Raw genomic sequence first — 18,018 nt, 5'->3', positions numbered from 1 at the left:
AGATCCCACATGCAGCGGAGCAACTAAGCCCGTGCGCCACAACTACTGAGCCTGCGCTCTAGAGCCCGCGAGCGACAACTACTGAACCCACGTGCCACAACTACTGAAGCCTGCGCGCCTAGAGCCCGTGCTCCGCAACAAGAGAAGCCAATGCAATGAGAAGCCCGTGCAGCACAACGAAGAGTAGCCCCTGCTCGCCGCAACTAGAGAAAGCCTGAGCAGCAACTAAGACCCAACGCAGCCAAAATATAAATAATAAATAAATTAATTAATTTTTAAAAAAAAATACACTTAAAAAAAATCCTATTGGCTGTGTTTCTCTGGAGAATTCTGACTAATAAGCCATCTCCAAGACTAGTCCCTGTGACTGGACCACCCCCCCATCTCCTCAGATTCCTCAGGGTTCAGCCTTCCCATCTCCGTACTCCCAGAGCCCTAAGCCCATGAGCTCCCCAAAGATGGGGCCAGGCCTGTGGGCTTCACCAGGGCGCCCCAGAGTGAGCCCAGGGCCTGGTATGTTGCAGCCCTCAGTAGATATTTGTCTAATGAATACATTTCCCTGCTACCTTCAAGACCTAGCACAGATTCTTTTTTTTTTTTTTTTGGCCACGCTGTGGGGCATGTGGGATCCCAGTTCCCCCGTCCAGGGACCAAACCCCAAACCTGCGCCCCCTGTGGTGGAAGCGCGGATTCCAGATTCTCTCCTTCTCACTCCCACTCCACAGAAGCTTCACGAAGGAGGAGACCATGTTTACCTTATTTGAAGCTGGGACCCCTAGTCCCAACCTGGGTGGGACCTGGCACATAATATTTGCTCAAGAGATATTTGTTAGATCAATGCAGAATATGTGCCATTGCAGGATCACATTTAAAAAATATTAGCCTATATATTCCCCTGGGATTTCCTTTCCTCCTTTGCTCTTTCCTTTTAAGACAGCAACGCATTTCTGTGCCCAAGCCTCAAGAAAGGATGTAACAGCTGAAAGCAAGAAAAACGTATCCCTTGCCTGGATTTGCAGATTCAAAAGCTCAGACCTGAGAGGAACAGAGAGAACACACAGAAAGGGCAAAAGATTTGGAGGAAATCATGAGGCATCCCTGCTGCCCAGCTGGAAAATCATTTTCTGAACCATCAGAAGGAAAGGACTTGAAAAGGAAATAAGATTGCAGTTGGTGGCGGTTCCCAAAGAAAGTGGTTCTGTCTCTGCTGGGGGCCACTGCTAGCTCAGAGAGCGCCCTTGTGTGAATGAGGAAAAGGCACCCTTTCCAGGTGCACAGCTTGGCAACTGGATCACAGACTGGATCTAGCCTTATTAGCCCCTCCCGCACCCCAGCCAGGCACCCATGTGCAGTGCACACCCCATATAACCGTACAGGGAAGCCAGGCACAAGCTCTGCTAATCCCTGCCAGAAGCAGAGAAAGCTCAAACAGGCCTGTGGGGTCTGAACAGAGGAAACCTGTGCTTCATGTCCCAGGCAGAGCCGAATGGGGCTGGGGCGGGTCCCTGGAAAGAAGTGGCGTCAGGCAGAAGGAGCCTTGGGCAGCCTCAGAATTTCCATAAGTGCCTGATGGGGGCAATAACTGAAGACCAGGTGGGGTGCAGCATCCCTGAGGATACTATTGGGGACAGATGACAGCAATGACCAGATTGCCACCTCCCTGCCTATACACGCTACAACCTGGCACATGTAAGCTTCTTGGAATTAATTAGTCAAAACCCCAGGGACATTTGGATTGGGGGAGAAACCTCAAAGAGACTGAGATTAAGTTGCTGCCACCCAGCCACAATGAGGATTCCAAATAAAAATTCAGTTGAGTTGTAGAAAAAAAGAAGTTACCCTTTTTGCACGTCAAAGGTATAAACAGATCTTTACCTGCTGTGCTCCAGAAATATTTGTTGAACGAATACTTAATGTGTGTGACAAATGCCTGGTACTTCTCTGCGACTCTGATTTTTATTCTGCCCTGATTTAATTATCAGAGCACATCATCTCCCTGACTAGATTATCAATTGCTTGAGGGCAGGGACCAGATTATTCCACTTTAGATCCTGCACACGTATCCTATACAGAAGTGTTCCTTGCCTGGGCATTCAATGGAGTTACTATATAAATGCATGGAATTTTTCTCCAGGCTCCAGATCAAAAAGCTCCCCTCCTCCTGTTTTCCCCTCCCCTCCTCTCTCAACTTCTCAGATAGCATAAGAATTCCCAAAGCCTGGAGCAGAGCGGGAGGAGGGGGGCTTTTACTCTGTCCTCCGACGCTGCAGCACAGCCTGATAAATGAGCCCGTTAGGATTTGAGACATGTCTGTTTCTGAAGATGGGTTCTGGCCTGTTCAGTGGCCATGAACCTTGGCGCAGTCTGAGATCTGGGGGGGGGAGGTCGGGCTCATCACAGGGGTCTGGCCACTTGAGGGCAGGGGGCACTAGGTTGCCTGTCCTGGGAGCCCCTGGAGATGTATGGGGCCGAGGACTTGGGCATCTTGGGTGCTCTTCAAGTTTCTCTCGGCTTGGGTCCCCACCATGACCCAGACCACCAGACCCCTATCTGTAGCCTCTGCTCCAGCCTGCTTCCTGGCTGCTACGGTCACATGCCAAGGTTTTATTCTGGGTCCCTGGAGCGAAATTTACACATTCTGCCTATGCGGTTGGCCTTTGTAGACAGGGATTGTGTCTCTTGGCCTGTGTTGGTAAGTTATTCCCCATGCATCTGTCCTTGCTCTGTGGCCAGAAGGTCAGCGCCTGCCGGCGGCTGGCCGCCTAGCTGTCTCCCCAGCTGGAGTCCCTGCCAGCTTCCAGGCCACACATTAAACCCAGCTCTGCCACTTACTAACTAGTATCCTTGAGTTTATTACCTAAGTTGTGGTACCCACAATGACCATCTTCCCCTGATTCTGCATCTTCTGCTCTGGGCTCACACAGCCCCGGGCTCCTGGCACAGATCGACTGCTCACTGCCCCCATCAGACGAGGCTCTGCCCTCCATCTCCCAGTGCCCAGCACTGACCCTGCCACTGAGTGGTGGCTCTGCCTCCTGCCCATCCTCCTCCCTCCCTCCCCTCCTCCTCCCCATAAGGCTCTCTGCACACACAATCCCATCATGGCCTTTTCTCCCTCTGAACCCCCCCTTCACTTGCTCCAGGGGATGAAAAACACCAGGCAGAGTCTATGGCATGCGAGTCTTTTATTAAGCCAGGTGAGTCACTCCATCACCTGAGAAGGTGCACTTATGTTCCAGACACCACGCGTCCCAGGGGCTGGGTGTGGCTGTCCAGCCCAGCCCAGACCTTCTCATTGCAAGGGGGGCATTCTGCTTTCTTCTCGGGGTGAGGTGATGGATCAGAGAATTGCGGCTGGAGTTTACGTTGACAGTTTGGATTGGGGATTTAAGGTGAGGTTGGAAGGAACTGGGTTGGAATTTAGGTGAAAGGCGAATTGAGTGTGACCCAAACTGCCGGCCACAGTGAGGAGAGCCAAGCTTCTCCTGGTTACCAAGCTGACGACCTTCTACAGGAAACCCGGTCCCCAGGCACGTGAAACCACTTGAACAAACCCTCATCCCCCTCCCTGCCCCCAGCGCCTCCGCATCTCCCACCCGCCTCTCACAAACAAAGCAGGCACTCAGAAGCGAACCCTACAGCTACACAAGATTAAGTCCCCTCCCTCCCTGCCCAGGTGGGTGGGGAGAGGGGCATGGGGGGTGGGGCTTAGCCCTGGAAGCCCAGCTCCTTGTACTTGGCGGCGATGTCCTTCCGGAACAGTTCCAGGGCCTTGTTCATGGCTGCCTGGGCGTCGGCACCAAAGTCCGCAGGATGCCTGCTGTGCAGAACATGGATGATGGCGTCCGAGATGAACTGCAGGGACAGGGGCAGAGGGGTACTGGTCACGGGCAGGACAAGCCAGGGGCCAGATGGGAATCAGCCCGAACCCATCTTCTCTTTATTCCAGGGTCGTTGTTTATTGAGCACTTACTATACATCAGGCATGCGGCTGAGCGGCCTCCATGGATTAACTCCTTTAATCCCACAAGCCTGTGAGACAGGTACAGATGGGGAAACGGAGGCCCATCTTGGTACAGCTCAGCTGTGCTCAGCTTGAGGACCCAACCTCGGAAAGGAAGGGAAATGCTCCTATTCCATGGTTTTATCCAGGATTTGGCACTCAGAAAATCTAGAAAGAAACTATTTCCATTTGTGTGTATTTAGTTTTTGCGTTTAATGGCTTAGGATGGAGATTGCTTTAAATAGCCTTTTTGGGGTTTGGGCAGGGGGTCAGAACATCATATTTTCTGTGCCAAGCACAGAGCTGGTACTCAGAAGTATATAGGTGGGAGGGAAGGAGAGAAGGGAAGAGGAAAGGGATCAGGCCTACAACTCAGCCCCAGGACCAACTGTATCTTACACCAGCCTCACCTTCACTGTTTGCTTTACCATCCACAATGTCATTACCAGGAAAATGGACACAGGCATCTCTACAGCACGGGACTGCTTTAGGGACTGAAAGATCTTGTGTCTGTAAGAAGCTACTGTGCTTTTTCAACGGTTCAGAAAGATTTGATGCCAATCACTACCCTGGCCTGTGGTCAAAGGGTGTCATTTTACAGAGGCCCACACTGAGGTCACGTAGCAGGTGGACCCAGGGGATCGTGGACAAATGACAGCCAGAGCCAGGGACAGAGACAGAGAAGGCGCCGCGGTTGGGTTTGCCCATTTTCTCCGGCGCCGGGGGTGCAAGTGGCCAAAAGCAGGGTGGGGTTGGGTGAGTGGGGGGGAGCATATACTGAGGGCGGCCTCAGAAGCACAAATGTCAACATCTAGTAAACCCTGCTTGGCTCAGAAACAGGGAGAGCTCCACAAACATGTGCTGCTGGCCATCGATTTGGACATGTGTTTAATTCCCTTTTAATGTCATAAACACAACAAAACGAAGTGGGGGGAGGGACTGACGTCAGCAAGCCCTGCCCATGGAGAACTTAGAGACCCAAGTTCCAGGCCCAGCTCCCTGACCTCCATGTGTGACCTCACCTGTAAAATAGGGGCTCGTGACCCCATTAGGTCCCCCCACTCAGTTTTCCTGGGTCAGTGGCAGAGCCACAAATACTTAGAAAATTGTGGGCTGGGGCAGGTGGAAGATTGAGTAAAGATAGTTGCTTTTAGCACCCAGCGCCCTCTGTGCCTCCTCACTCACAGGTGAGAAGGAGAGATTTCTTATGAAGAGCACAGACGAAGGTTCCATAGTGAGGGAAAGAGCAGACATGGGGCTCTGTCTTAATTCTTTTGCAGGGATTATGCAGTAAATTAAACCTGTTTTAAGCAGACCTGGGCTCTAGTCTGCTAGCTGGTAGTGCTACCTTGGCTGTATCATTTTTCCTCTCTGAGCCGGTCTGCTCATCCCTAGAGAGGGGATCCATCATTCAAGTTGTGTTGTAAACACCTCCACATGCCACTGGGGTTCAGATAGAGGAGGAGCCAGGGTCTGCCCTTGAGGAGCTCGTGTCCCAGCCAGGAGACAGCTGGGTAAAGAGACAAATTACAATACAGCCGGGCAGGCGCCATGGCAGCGATGAGGATAAATGCCTTCGCAGCGGAGGGCTGGCAGATGGAGCAGCTGACTGCCTCATGGGCCAGGACAGAGGAGGTGGCTGAGCTGGGCCTTGGAGGATGAACAGGGATTTGCCAAGAGAAGATGGGGAGGGCAGGGACCACTGCTCATGCAGAATCTCAGATGCAGGACCCGCTCCTCATGTCTGGGGTGCTGAGATGGGCAGGCAGGATTGTTTGTGTGTGACTTGGGGGAGCAGGTAGGGATGCAGGGTGGTGAGGCTGAAGAGGATGGTGGTGGTGGTTGTTCATGGGAGATGCTGTGCCACAAGGGATTAAGAGCTTGGGTTCCAGAGTACCATAGATCAGATTGTACCTCCTGGTTTATAAGCTGGGTGACCTGGGCCAAGCTACTTAACCTCTCTGAGCCTTCAGTTTCCAAATCAGTAAAATGGGGATGAGAAGAGTACCTACCTGGGGAAGAGAATGCTAACTGCCTGCCCAATGTCCATTTTCTCCTTCTTCCTTGTAAGAGAAAACTAGTTGTATTTGGAGTGGTAATAGGCTACATTTCCCAGCTTTCCATGCAGATAGATGTGGTCTTGTAACTAACTTCTGGCCAATGAAATGTAAAAAACATTGTTGGATGAGAGTTCCAGGGCTCCTTAAAAGAGAGACTTCCTCTCTTCCTCTTGCTCTGTTTGGAATATGGACCAGACGGCTGGAGCTCCAGCAGCTATCTTGGACCATGAGTCAACTTTGAGGGTGGACACCACATGCCAAGGATGGCAACACAGAAAGAACCTGCATCCCTGGTGACTATGGGGCTTCCATACCAGCTCTGGGCTCCCTACCTCTGAACTTCTTTTATGTGAGAGGGAAAGAAAACACTGAATGCAATTCCTACGTTCATGGGGAAATCGTGAGAATTCCATGCAGTGACCCAGGCAAATAGCTTATTATGGCCCATCCTAACTGGGAGCTATCATAATTATCCTTACCTTTACTGCTGCACCAACCTGCCTGCTGCTCCCATCCCCAGGGTTGATATCCACAGGATCCTTTATCCCCCAGAACCTTAGTGCTCCCTCTTGCCACATCCCCTCCTCCCACTGGTTCTAGACATAGGACTTGAAGCTCAGGCTCTCCCCAGCCCACCCAACTTCTCAGCCCATCACAGGGGGTTCAAACCAATTGCTTATGCCTCTGACACCTGAGGCTTTCTGTCTTCATCTGTAAAGGTGTAGGAACTAATAATTCCCACCCGGAACTGAGCCCCAGTTGCCGAACTCCTGCCAACGAGACCTGTATGTCTCCGACTCCCAGTGTCACAGGGATTAGGAGCCGGGGTTCTGGAGGAATAGAGACCTAGTCTGAATCCTGGTTCTGCCATTTGCTGCTTCTGTGACCAGGGACAAGCTACTTAACCTTTCTGTGTCTCAGTTTCCTCATCTGTCGAGTGGGTGTGATAACGGTACCTACCTGTGGAGAGAATGCAAGTTGTGCATCCCATATCCACTTCCTCCTTGGTAACAAGATACTAATTTGGGGGAGAAATATGTTGACTCTCAATGACCCAGGAGGAAGGCAAAGTGGGTGGCAACCCACTTTACAGATGAGGAAACGGGGGAACAAAGAGGAACGACATAGGTCACCCAGCAAGTTAGTGGCTGAGCTGGGACTTGAACCCAAATCTCATGCGCTTGAGGCCTCTCCTTCCATCCTCCCAGCCGCCCCCGGTCCCGCCGCCCACCTCCAGGTACTTGATGGGGATCTTGTGCTTGGTGGCATGCGACTGGGCCAGGGGCTTCAGCTCCGCCTCATGATGCCCCTTCTTCTTGAGGATGCCCCCCAGGGCGGTGAGCACGGTGTTGCCATGCTTCTTCAGGTCTTCTGAGGCCTTCATCTCAGCCTCTGTCTTCAGGTGCTTGAACTTGTCAAATTTCTCCAGGGTCTCGGGATGACCCTTAAAGAGGCTGTGGGCACAAGGAGGGCTGGAGTCAGATGCAGGGGGTCTGGAGGTGGCCAGACCCGAGTTCAAGCCCACGCTCTCCCAGCTCCCAGCTGTGTGACCTTGGGCAACTCACTTCACCTCTCTGTGCCTCAGCCTCCTCATCCAAGGAATGGAGATAACGAGTCCCTCCTTATAGAAGCGTGAGGATTAAATGAGATAGTATATGCTGAGGGCCACACAAGAAGTGTATAAATGCTTGCTATTATTAAATATTTTTATCATCATCTTCTTCTTATTCATTGTTACAGTGAAAGGCAGGAAAGAAAGACATCTCTACGTTGCACCTGGCTTCACCCCCATTTCCTCTAAGCTGTTGGAAGCATAGATGACTAAATGGCATCACAGTGGAGCAGGGAAAAGGGGGAGCACTGGGGCCAAACGACCTGGATTTGTTGAGCACCCGCTGTGTGCCAGGTCCGTGCTAGGCTCTGCACCTGCGCTTCCCTTTAGGGACATATTATTCCCACTTTACAGATGAGAGAACAGAGGCTAAGAAGTGTGAAGTCCTAGCTCAACATCACACGGCCGGGGTGCAGAAGAGCCAGACTGAAATCAGGTCTGAGTGACTCAAAAAGTAGCCCATGCAGGGGACCATCTCTGCAGCTTCCTGCCTGGGGATCGCGCTTTGGCTTCTTAAATACTTCTGGCTCCAGGAGACTCACTACTACCTGTGAGAGCCATTCCAGTCTGAGCTCAGAAACCTCAGAAAGCTCTTGCTTATTTTGCTCTGACTCCCTGCACCTCCCTGGCCCCTCACAGTACCGATGGTGAGGGTCCCTGGTGGGAGCCACCGCTAAAGACCAGGTCCCAGCTCCTGCCAGGGTCCCAGTGAGCTGGCCACAGTGATCTGAGCAGCCACCTGTCGCCTTGGACCTCAGTTTTTCCTGCTGCGGAAAGGTGGAGGTTAGTTAAAGGGAGTCATACCTGCCACCTGGGCGGGAGTGATTTTCCCCATTTCACTCATGGGCAAACGGAAGACCACAGAGGTAGGTGACTTGCCCAGGGTCACATGTCTGGTCAGTGGCAGAGCCCAGACACAAACCCACATGAATGGTTCCATAACTCACGTTCTCTCCCTTGTGTCGCACCCTGAAACCTCTGCAGGAGTGACCCTGTCTGCCCTGACTCCCCCTTCTCCTGTCTAATGGCTTCAGTTCTTTTAAAGGTTCCTCTTTTGTAGCTTCCTGGCTTTGCGACACCCTTAAACCTAACTGTGAACACACTCCAGTGTGCACAAGTATCTCATGGCACACACCCATACTCACAGGGGCGTGCACACACACGCACATGCATGCACGACGTAGCACGGACGGGAAGCGCTCCCTTTCCCAGGGGGCGTATCCCTCCCACTCCCCCAGAACACTCAGGGCTGTCCACAGCCATGCCCAATGTCACCACCTCATCTGGGGTGCCGGCCAAACCTTGTACATCACTGACAGTTCATCCCTGGCACCTTTCACACAAGGGTCCCTGAGCTCCTGACTATTATTATCTGGTGACAATGATCCTTGAACTCCTGCCTGACAGATGCAAGACCCAGAACCCACAGGCGAAGGCCTGAGGTCGGGACACTGGAGGAAGACTGTCTGGGGCAGAAGAGGGCCAAGGACCTGGGACCCAAGGCGGCCAGGGATCTCAAACATTTGGGGAGTTCCCTGGATGTCTGGGAGAAAGACTTCGGCACTGAGAATTATGGAAGCTGAGTTCTGGCCCTAGCTCTGCCTCCGATGTGCTGTGTGACGTTGAAGAAGTCACTCGGTTTCTCTGGGTCTTGGCGTAACTATCTGTAAACCAAAAGGGTTGGTCTAGCTGATTTCTCAGCCTCCAAGTTCCAAGGTTTGACCGCCACCTCACCCTCCACTCTCAGCACCTGCCAGCCAGAGAGAGAGCCAGGTTCGCTTTAAACAGGGCAGAAAAATTGGGCTCAGGAGAGCCCACCAGATCATCCTGGCACCACACAGCCGCCTCCCTCTCTCGGCCCCGAGTCCTGCAGCTGGGAGCCCCCAGGGCAGCCACAGGAGGCCATACCTGGATGTTTGTGACAGCAATTACCCGGAAAAGGAGCAGATGGAAGGCCCCCGCCCTGTAGAAACGGGTGGAGGGTTTTTCTCCAGTGTTTCAGAAGTGCTCACTTGCCTTGTGTTTTCATCCTCAATCCTATCGTCAACCTGCCTAGTTTATCACAGGTCTGCTGGCAAGTCAGAGGGAAAGGAGGCCATTTCCCAGCTGTTCTCTGAGCTGGGGCCCAATCAGACACCCACACGGAAGACAGAGGATTCTCCCAGGCCTGCACAAATCCTTCTCTGCTCTAGAACCAAAGAACCAGATGAGGATGGGAACGCATCTCTAGTGTGTCAAGACTGTGGGATGATGTAGCATAGGGGTCGAGAGCAGGCGTACTGATCCAAGTCGCCTGGATTTGAATTCCAGCTGTGGGACTTTGGGCAAGTTACTTAACCTCTTTGTTAGATGTGGTGATCATAATAATATCTACCTCATAAGGTTGTTGTGAGGCTTAAATGAGTAAATATATGTGAAACACTTAACACAGGGCCTAGCAATCACTGTGTACTCTATATATAAATATTTGCTGTCCTCTTTACCATCTCTAGCACCATTATCGCCATCACCATCATCTCCTCCATCATCATCACCATCTCCCTCATCATCGTCATCATCATCATCATCACCATCTCCATCATCATCATCACCATCTCCCTCATCATCGTCATCATCATCATCATCACCATCTCCATCATCATCATCATCATCATCATCACCATCTCCATCATCATTATCCCCACCACCATCATCATCATCGTTAGGACTGGGAATTTTTGGTTCTGTCTGTAGCTGCCATTGGGTGGCTCGGACTCTTGGGCCGTGTTTCCTCCCGGCGACATGAGACGCATTGGCCACCAGCAGTGGCTTTCAAACTTTCCATGGCCTCAAAATCCTTTGTTCAAATGCAAAAATAAATAAAGCAGAAAAAATTTGGGGAAAAGAAGGAAAGGCAGGGGCCTGAAGCCCTCTCAGCAGCCTCCTCCCTCCTGAGCCCCCCCTTTCCTGGAGCCAGACTCTCCAACTGACCTTCCAGCTATTATGTTCTAGAACATAATGATCACATACTTGCAGTGAAGCCCTCAGTGTTTTATTAACAGACTCAGCTGAACAGAATTTGCCCTCTTTTATAATCAGAGGAATGGGAGAAATGACCTTTTCAAGATGAGTAAGAAAGCCCAGGTTCAGCATCTGGAACAGAACCAAAAGGTCAGGTCTTAAAGGGGCACTTTCAGCCCTAGGAGTTTGCAGCCCCTTCTCCTTGTCTCCATATCCCAAACACTAAGAGGGCAGAACCAGTTGGCGTGGTTTCTGCATGTCCTACAGCCTAAGACGTGACAGGCTGTTGGGCTCTCTGAGGTCTGCCAGGGGCCAGCAGTCTCCAGCATCATGTCTCGTCCCTGGCACCTGGCCCCAGGGAGTTCTCTCTGATCCACCCTGGGAAAGGAGGAGATGTTTCCCCATGACACAATACCCCAAGTCTCCTTCAAGACATCCAAGTCACTGACTTAGGGTTGGCAGCCCCCAGATCACCTGGGAAAGACTCCTGCTTGGCAAACTGGTCTCCCACCCCAGCTACCCGGCCACCTCTCCAAAAGTAAGGTAGGATCATGGAGTCAGAGAATGCCAGGGCATGAGAGCAGGCAGGGATCTCAGAGACAGTGGCAGGCAATCCCTTCACTCAGCAAATAGGGAAATGGGACCCAGAGAGGACTAGCAACTTGTCCAAGGTCACACAGCAAATGGATGGCTGAGGACTTGATGTCAACTTTGGGGGAGCATTTTGTCCAATCAGGCAGGACCTGTTGCAACCCAAGTAGCCAAGCGACAGAGACACAAGAGGAGAAAGACATAAAGGAACACCCCAAGAATCTAATCAGTTAGATTCAACAGAGAACTTGACTGTCCTCTCTCAAGTGTTTCTGGCATGAACTATTAAGGGCTCGAACTCCAGATAACAGGGCTTATAGGACTGGGCATTCTCCCCAGATTTGGGAGCTGGAGATGGGTGAAGCCCGAGGGAGGCTGAAAGGGCATCTAAGTAGGAGATAACCTACTTTGGCTCATAAAGAAGGAGAAATTCATCTGTAAATTAAAGTGTGAAAGACAGTCTGTTCACTGGTGGTAACTGGGGCCCACCTTCTCCCACGTGCAGAAATACTGATGTACATACATCCCATTCGGCTTTTGACCTGTGCTGCCCAGAGCATGAGAAAGGGCCACGAGGAGGGGAGAGCTTATCACCATTTGGGGAAGAAGGCAACTGGGACATGAGATTCTATTTACAAGCCACAAGCCATTTTCTACTTAAAAAACTCAGAATTTTGTGGGGGGTTTTGTTTGTTTATTCAGGAACCCGTTGCTACAGAAGGCAAGATGTGCTTGGAGACTATTCTGAGCCCTCAAATTCAAGACATACTCAACATCAAAAGTCACTAATGGGTGGCTTCCCTGGTGGCGCTAGTGGTTGAGAATCTGCCTGCCGGTGCAGGGGACACGGGTTCGAGCCTGGGTCTGGGAGGATCCCACGTGCCGCGGAGCGACTAGGCCCGTGAACCACAATTACTGAGCCTGCGCGTCTGGAGCCTGTGCTCCGCAGCAGGAGAGGCCGCGATGGTGAGAGGCCCGCGCACCGCGATGAAGAGTGGCACCCGCTTGCCGCAACTGGAGAAAGCCCTCACACAGAGACGGAGACCCAACACAGCCATAAGTGAATAAATAAATAGATAATTAAAAAAAAAAAAAAAACTAAAAATGTACCTTTGAGGTTTTTTTTTAAAAAAAAAAAAAGTCACTAATGGGTCTCTGTCTTCTGTTTACTAATTATAATTCTTTAAAGGGCCCAAGTCTAAGCTTCATCTATAATAGTTATTAACATCTTCTGGGACTCACTCTATGCCAGGAATTATGCTGGGCCCCCTACGTGCATCATCTTATTTAATTCTTATTTCCACTCTATATCGTATATATTAGGATTTCCACCCATTTTATAGGAGAAGCAATTGAGGCTCAGAGAAGTTGTGTACCTTCTTAAAGGTCACACAGCTGCTCGGTGGCAGAGGCAGCTCTAGAACTACATATCTCATGTTGAAAGCCATGTCTTAGCCTTGACATTTTACAGACTTTAATGGACTTGTGACTCTGGGGTCATCCTTCCCTTCTCAGGTCCTTTTTGTCCTCATCCATTAGGTGAGGTGAGACAGATCTCTCAGATTTTTCTTGTTAATTCTGTCTATAATTCTAGGATACCACTTAGTGGGCTCTAGGCATCCAGGATTTGATTGTCAAGCTCCTTCCAGCTGCTGGCATAGGTGTGAGATGGATCCCCTTTCCTTTCCTGACTCCAATCTCTGACACATAAAAGCAAAGGAAAACCAAATAAGGGCTTTAACAAAGTCAACTAACGCAGCCAGCTGGTCAACCCCGGGCAACCGTTCCACCTTGCAGGCGAACATTCTTGATCTTTGGGAAGGAAGTAGGTGATAGGGGAAATGGGATTTCTTCCTTTTACCTGATGAGGATATCCTGCCCATGGCCTGCGACATCAGCTTCCACCTTCGCCCAGATGTTCAGCACCAAGTGCCATTCTGCGTCGGTGAGCACCATGGCACAGTCTGAAGAAGAGAAAAAGAGCGAGTGTGGGCTGACCGGGTGTCCTGGCTCCGACAGCTGAGGTTTGAGGCTGCCTGGCCCTAAAGGGTTTTTATACCTTCCCGGATGCTTGACAGAGATCACTTGACAGCTCGCTCACTCTCTCTCTCCCCCTCCCTGCACCCCCCCCCCTTTCATGCAGGGGTCTAATCTTTTCATTTCTCTGGCCCTCACATGGAAGCTATTTTGAGGCAGGTGCCATTGTGGGGTGGTAGGACAACTCAGGCCTCAGGTTGGGGGTGGGGGAGGAGCTGTATGTGTGGAAAGAGTGGGGAGGAGGTTGGATCACCGTCTGGGCTCTCAGAGGCCAACAGAAAGAGCATGACCAAGGCTGATGCCAATGGCCTGAAACCCAACTCCCCCTGCTGTCAGCCATCCCAAGAGGACCTGTCATGTTTATTAGCCAGGGCAGCAGTCACCCTGGCTGGCCCTGGGACTGTCCTGACCCTTAGCAGTCGCTTTGTCCACCTTCTGCCCACTTTGCCAGAATGCCCTCACCCATCAGGGCAGTGGGAAGGGGCTAGATGGTTTCCTGCTTATAGCTGGGTGGACCCAGGCAGAGCCATAACCTCTTGGAGTCTGCATTTTCCCACTCTACCCAGAAAACTCCTGGCCTCATGGTCTTGCTCACATATTTCTCTCTGAAAAGTTTTGCTGGATATACCCCTCAAGGTACAATTAACTTCTGCCCTTTCCATTTATTTGTATGTGTCCCTGTTGCACTGCTTACCTCATTGCATCCTATTTCTTTGTTTCCATGCTGGCCCCTCCATTAGTATCATAGCAGCCAATACTCACGAGACTTTGCTGGGTGCCAGGCCCTATTCCAAGCACTTTACATTTGGTAACTCGTTTAGTCCCCCAACAGCCCTATATGATAAATACGGACATTACCACCATCTCATGGAGGGAAGTTAAGGAAATCTGCCATGGTTGCACAGCTAGTTGATGCAAGAGTTGGGATTTGAACCCAGGAGTTCAGGCCCCCAAATCCATGCTCCTGAACACCATACTTTGATTTTCACATGGTCAGGGGCTTTGTTTTATTCATCTGTGTATTTCTTGGACCTTGCACAGTGCTGTGTACCAAATTTGAACTGAATAAATGTTCATTGAATAAAAAGATGGCTGGCCTTGCAAGGAAGGCAAGTGGAGGATGATCGGCCTTTATTTTATATCCATCCATCATCCATTCATCCACCCAACCACCCATCTATCCACCCACCCATCATCCATCCATCTGGCCATCATTTATGCACCCACTTATCGTCCACTCACCAACCCACCCATCATCCATCACTCATCCATCCACCTACCCAACCATCATCTGTCCATCCATCCATCCATCCATCCATCCATCCATCATCATTCCTCCATCCATCCAACACACAGTTATAGAGTACCTACTGTGTGTCAGAAACTGTGCTACACGCTGAGGACACAAAACCAGATAAAACACATCCTGATGTTCAAGAAACTCAGTCTCCTAGGGGAGATAAGTAAGAGGAACAAAATTACAGTACAGTTTATTTAGTGCTATGATCAAGGTTTACACAGAACATTATGGTTTACAAAGTGCCTCCTTGGGCAGGATTATATCTAATCTTCCCAATGACCCTGCGAGGTAGCGAGCATCATCCCATTTTACAGCTGTGGACCATGAGGCTCAGAAAGGACAAGCAGGTGTCCTGGCCATCCTGGGTCTGTACTGGACATGTCAGTTATGACTGCCCCACATATGCAGCCCTTTCTAAAGATAACTGCCCTGCCCCAGTGCCCGCAGTCATGTCCTCTCTCCAAACCTGTTGCTGGTCACGGTGGATTGGACCAGGACTGGGACCTAACCCGAGGCAGCCAATGGCAGGGCTCTGCCAAACAGTCAATGTCTATTAGCTACACCAGTCAGATCCCTGGTGAGAATTGGCTAGGTGGTAGGAAATGCAGGGTCAAAGAGGGTTTCGTGGCCAACACTGGGTAAGACCCCCAAACTTGGGTAAGACCCCTGTGCAACCTTGGGTCTCCATTCTGACCGCTGAAAAGCCCACTCCAATTGCAGCTTGAGGATTACCATCAGCTGCCACTTCCTGTGTGACCCCTTGTGTATCCTTGAGTGAGACCAATTTATTTACTGAGTCAGCTGATTCCTAACAACCAAAAGGGCCAGAGGCACACAGACCCCTTCCTGACAACGTGCTCCTGGAATCACACTGAGGTTCCACGTTAACCCAGGACACTGAGCTGGTGAACCTCCAGGAGCCATGAAGCCTTCGCAGTGGAAGGTTCAGCAGCAAGTTGAGTAGCTAAAATGCCATAGGGATTTTCTGGGGGGCTGGTATTTGTTCATTTGTTCATTCACCAGCCCGGTATGGAGGGCCCACTCTGTGCCAGGCCCAGGATCAAAGGAAAAGGCAACTCTGAGAGATACTGCCGAGGGCTCAGCTCCTACTTCTGGCCCCTTGCTGGAGGGTGAGCCCAGCAGTGCGGGAGGGGAGCGCAGAAGGAAGAGAGGCAGCGAGCTGCCCCTGGCCTGGGCTGGCCACTTGGGGCCCATCGGTGACACCCCTAAGAGAATCAGCATCCCTAGGTTCTGATTTACATCCTCAGCCCTGGCAGCACCGTTTACAAACACCCTCTGGCCGGTGCCCTCTTGAGAACCTCGGAGCATCCCCGAGGGGCTGGCAGGGCAGGGTCGATCATTATCCCACCTGACTATACAGAAACGAAGGCTTGGAGAGGTTATGCACCCACCCGAGGCTGGTGAGCGTCAGAGCTGGAATCCACAGCCCTTGCCCCATCTCCAGCCTCCCGAGTTATCTGGAAACTGCCTGAGTACTTAAAATCTCATCAACTCTTTACCAGCGCTAAAGTGTTTAATATGAAGCTGTCACCTCCTTGGCAGGCGCCCCCATTAACTGGCAAGTTCATGGAAACCTGTGGCTTTGAAGTTGATGAACCTTTTCAAGTTTTACCTTTTAAGCTAATAGGAAGGAACCAACATTTGTTTGCACTTACACATCTCTACAACAGAACTGGCGGTACCTAGGAGTTGCTATGGCTACCTGCAGTCGCCAGCTTTGTTTGGGGGCTATAATTATCCCTGTGACAGCCTTCAAATAGCCGGGCCAGGGAAACTGGAAAGGCACAGGATAGGAAAGCCAGGCTGCCTCTGGGTGCAAAACTTTCTGCAGCCTTACACGCTCACGTCACGTACATGTACACAGGCGTGCACACACACAGGTGGGTTAGTCTGACACCCAGTGGGGCAGAACTGGATCGCACCAAGACCTGCCCCCTCCTCTTTTTCCCTTTCATATCACAGAATCCTTTGAATGGGAAAATCTGAGCCTTGTAGACTCATCCTCAAGTCTTCAAATTCTGGACACTTGAGATGCCAGAGTTACAATTCTAGAGGGCCGAAGTCTTCAACTTTCACCACTCTGAACACTTAGGTTCCAGGTTCCAGAGTCAGAAAGCTAGAGAAAGAGAAACCTAGAATGATAGGGCCACGGGATCTTGGAGCTAACAGAGGCCTTCAATAGTGTCCTGTCCAAGTTCCCACTAAATGCAGGAATTCTCCCTACAGATCATCATCTAGCATCTGCTTGAATACTCCTAAGAGCAGTGAGCTCACTACCTAAAGCTTTAAAGAGGCTTCTTTATATCAAACCGAAATATGCCTTTTTGTCACGCTCACTCCCTTGTCCTGGCTCTGGCGCTCCTTGGGGATGGGCAGGAACAGCCGAGGGAAGCTGCAGGCTCACCTAAGACTTTTCCTGTCCAGACTACACATCCCCAGGGCTTTAACTGAGCGCCCTTGGCTGGCAAGGTAAGCCAGGAGTCTGTTTGGTGGGAAAAGGCCCCTTCTTCATCTTCAGTATCTGGCGACTCTCACCTCTCGTCACTCACATACACAGAGAGAACTCTCTAGCAAGGGGCTTCCAGTGCCCGCCTGCATGGGTTTGAGTCCCCAGATGACTGAGCACCAGGCCCTCTCTTTCAAAGGTCACAAGTCCAGTCTGGGTGACCTGGGAATCTGTGAGCCCTTATGCAGCCAACAACTCCTTCCAGTGAATCGGGGGGTGGGGGGTGTTACACTTTAAGGCTCCACCGTAGGGACCAAAGATGGAAAGAAAGAGCACTTTGGGTCTTCAAAGCTGCAGGTCCCCTCAGCCTTGGCCACCTTCCTTCTTCCTCCTCCCGGGAGCTGCCCTTTTGGAGGCCAGCCCGGGCAGTGCCCCCCTCCTCCCCACCCCTCCTCCCCGACCCCCCCCACCCCCGACCTCGGCTTGCTCTTTCCTGGAAGAGTCTGCCTGCTGGACCAGTGCCAGGCCTGACTCAGAGCAGGGCTGGGGCCTGGAGCCTGCAGGACCTGCTGAGGTCATCGACGGGGCAGTAGGACCCCCAAGCTGGTCCCCAGACTCTACTTGGGCCCACTGCCCACTCCTCCCAGCCCCCAGCAGCCATTGTACTGACCATGTCTCCCCTTCTGCCCAGCTGTCCTCCTGGAGCCTCCAGCCAAACAGCGGGCTGGGGGCAGGGAGGGGTGTCACAGCAGCTGGGAAGCCTCACGGGGAACTAAAAATACAGTTTATATGGCAAGGCTCCTCCTCTCCCTGGAGGCCCAGAGGGGCTTATTGGAGGAGGGCTCACAGGGACACCAGGATCCCAATATTCCAGTCAACAGGTGTGGCCCAGGGGCACCAGTCTCCCTTCCCCTCCCCTGCTCCCCAGCCTCTGAGGCTTGGAGTCAC

At 51.6% G+C, this 18,018-nt stretch overlaps 1 protein-coding gene across 1 annotated transcript; it reads right to left on the bottom strand.

Moving 5' to 3' along the window:
• Positions 1-3,168: 3,168 nt before the first annotated feature.
• Positions 3,169-13,310, bottom strand: MB (myoglobin). The gene is made up of 3 exons (XM_082420834.1): positions 13,128-13,310; positions 7,295-7,517; positions 3,169-3,855 (listed from the first exon to the last, which is right to left on the bottom strand). Exons 1-3 carry the CDS (start codon positions 13,220-13,222, stop codon positions 3,709-3,711), a joined length of 465 nt encoding a protein of 154 aa, XP_082276960.1. The 5' UTR covers positions 13,223-13,310; the 3' UTR covers positions 3,169-3,708.
• Between the last annotated feature and the right edge of the window lie 4,708 nt (positions 13,311-18,018).

This window comes from Balaenoptera physalus (assembly GCF_965194825.1).
Source record: "Balaenoptera physalus genome assembly, chromosome: 13".
Classification (NCBI taxonomy): domain Eukaryota; kingdom Metazoa; phylum Chordata; class Mammalia; order Artiodactyla; family Balaenopteridae; genus Balaenoptera; species Balaenoptera physalus.
This window is presented reverse-complemented; position numbering and strand designations above follow the sequence as displayed.

What these genes read in the sequence shown, in the direction of transcription:
- MB (XM_082420834.1), bottom strand. Translation starts at nt 13,222, where the DNA reads ATGGTGCTCACCGACGCAGAATGGCACTTGGTGCTGAACATCTGGGCG. An exon ending in GGGCAGGATATCCTCATCAG is followed by an intron (nt 7,518 to 13,127) that starts GTAAAAGGAAGA and finishes TTGTGCCCACAG; the next exon opens with CCTCTTTAAGGGTCATCCCG. An exon ending in TCCCCATCAAGTACCTGGAG is followed by an intron (nt 3,856 to 7,294) that starts GTGGGCGGCGGG and finishes CTGTCCCTGCAG; the next exon opens with TTCATCTCGGACGCCATCAT.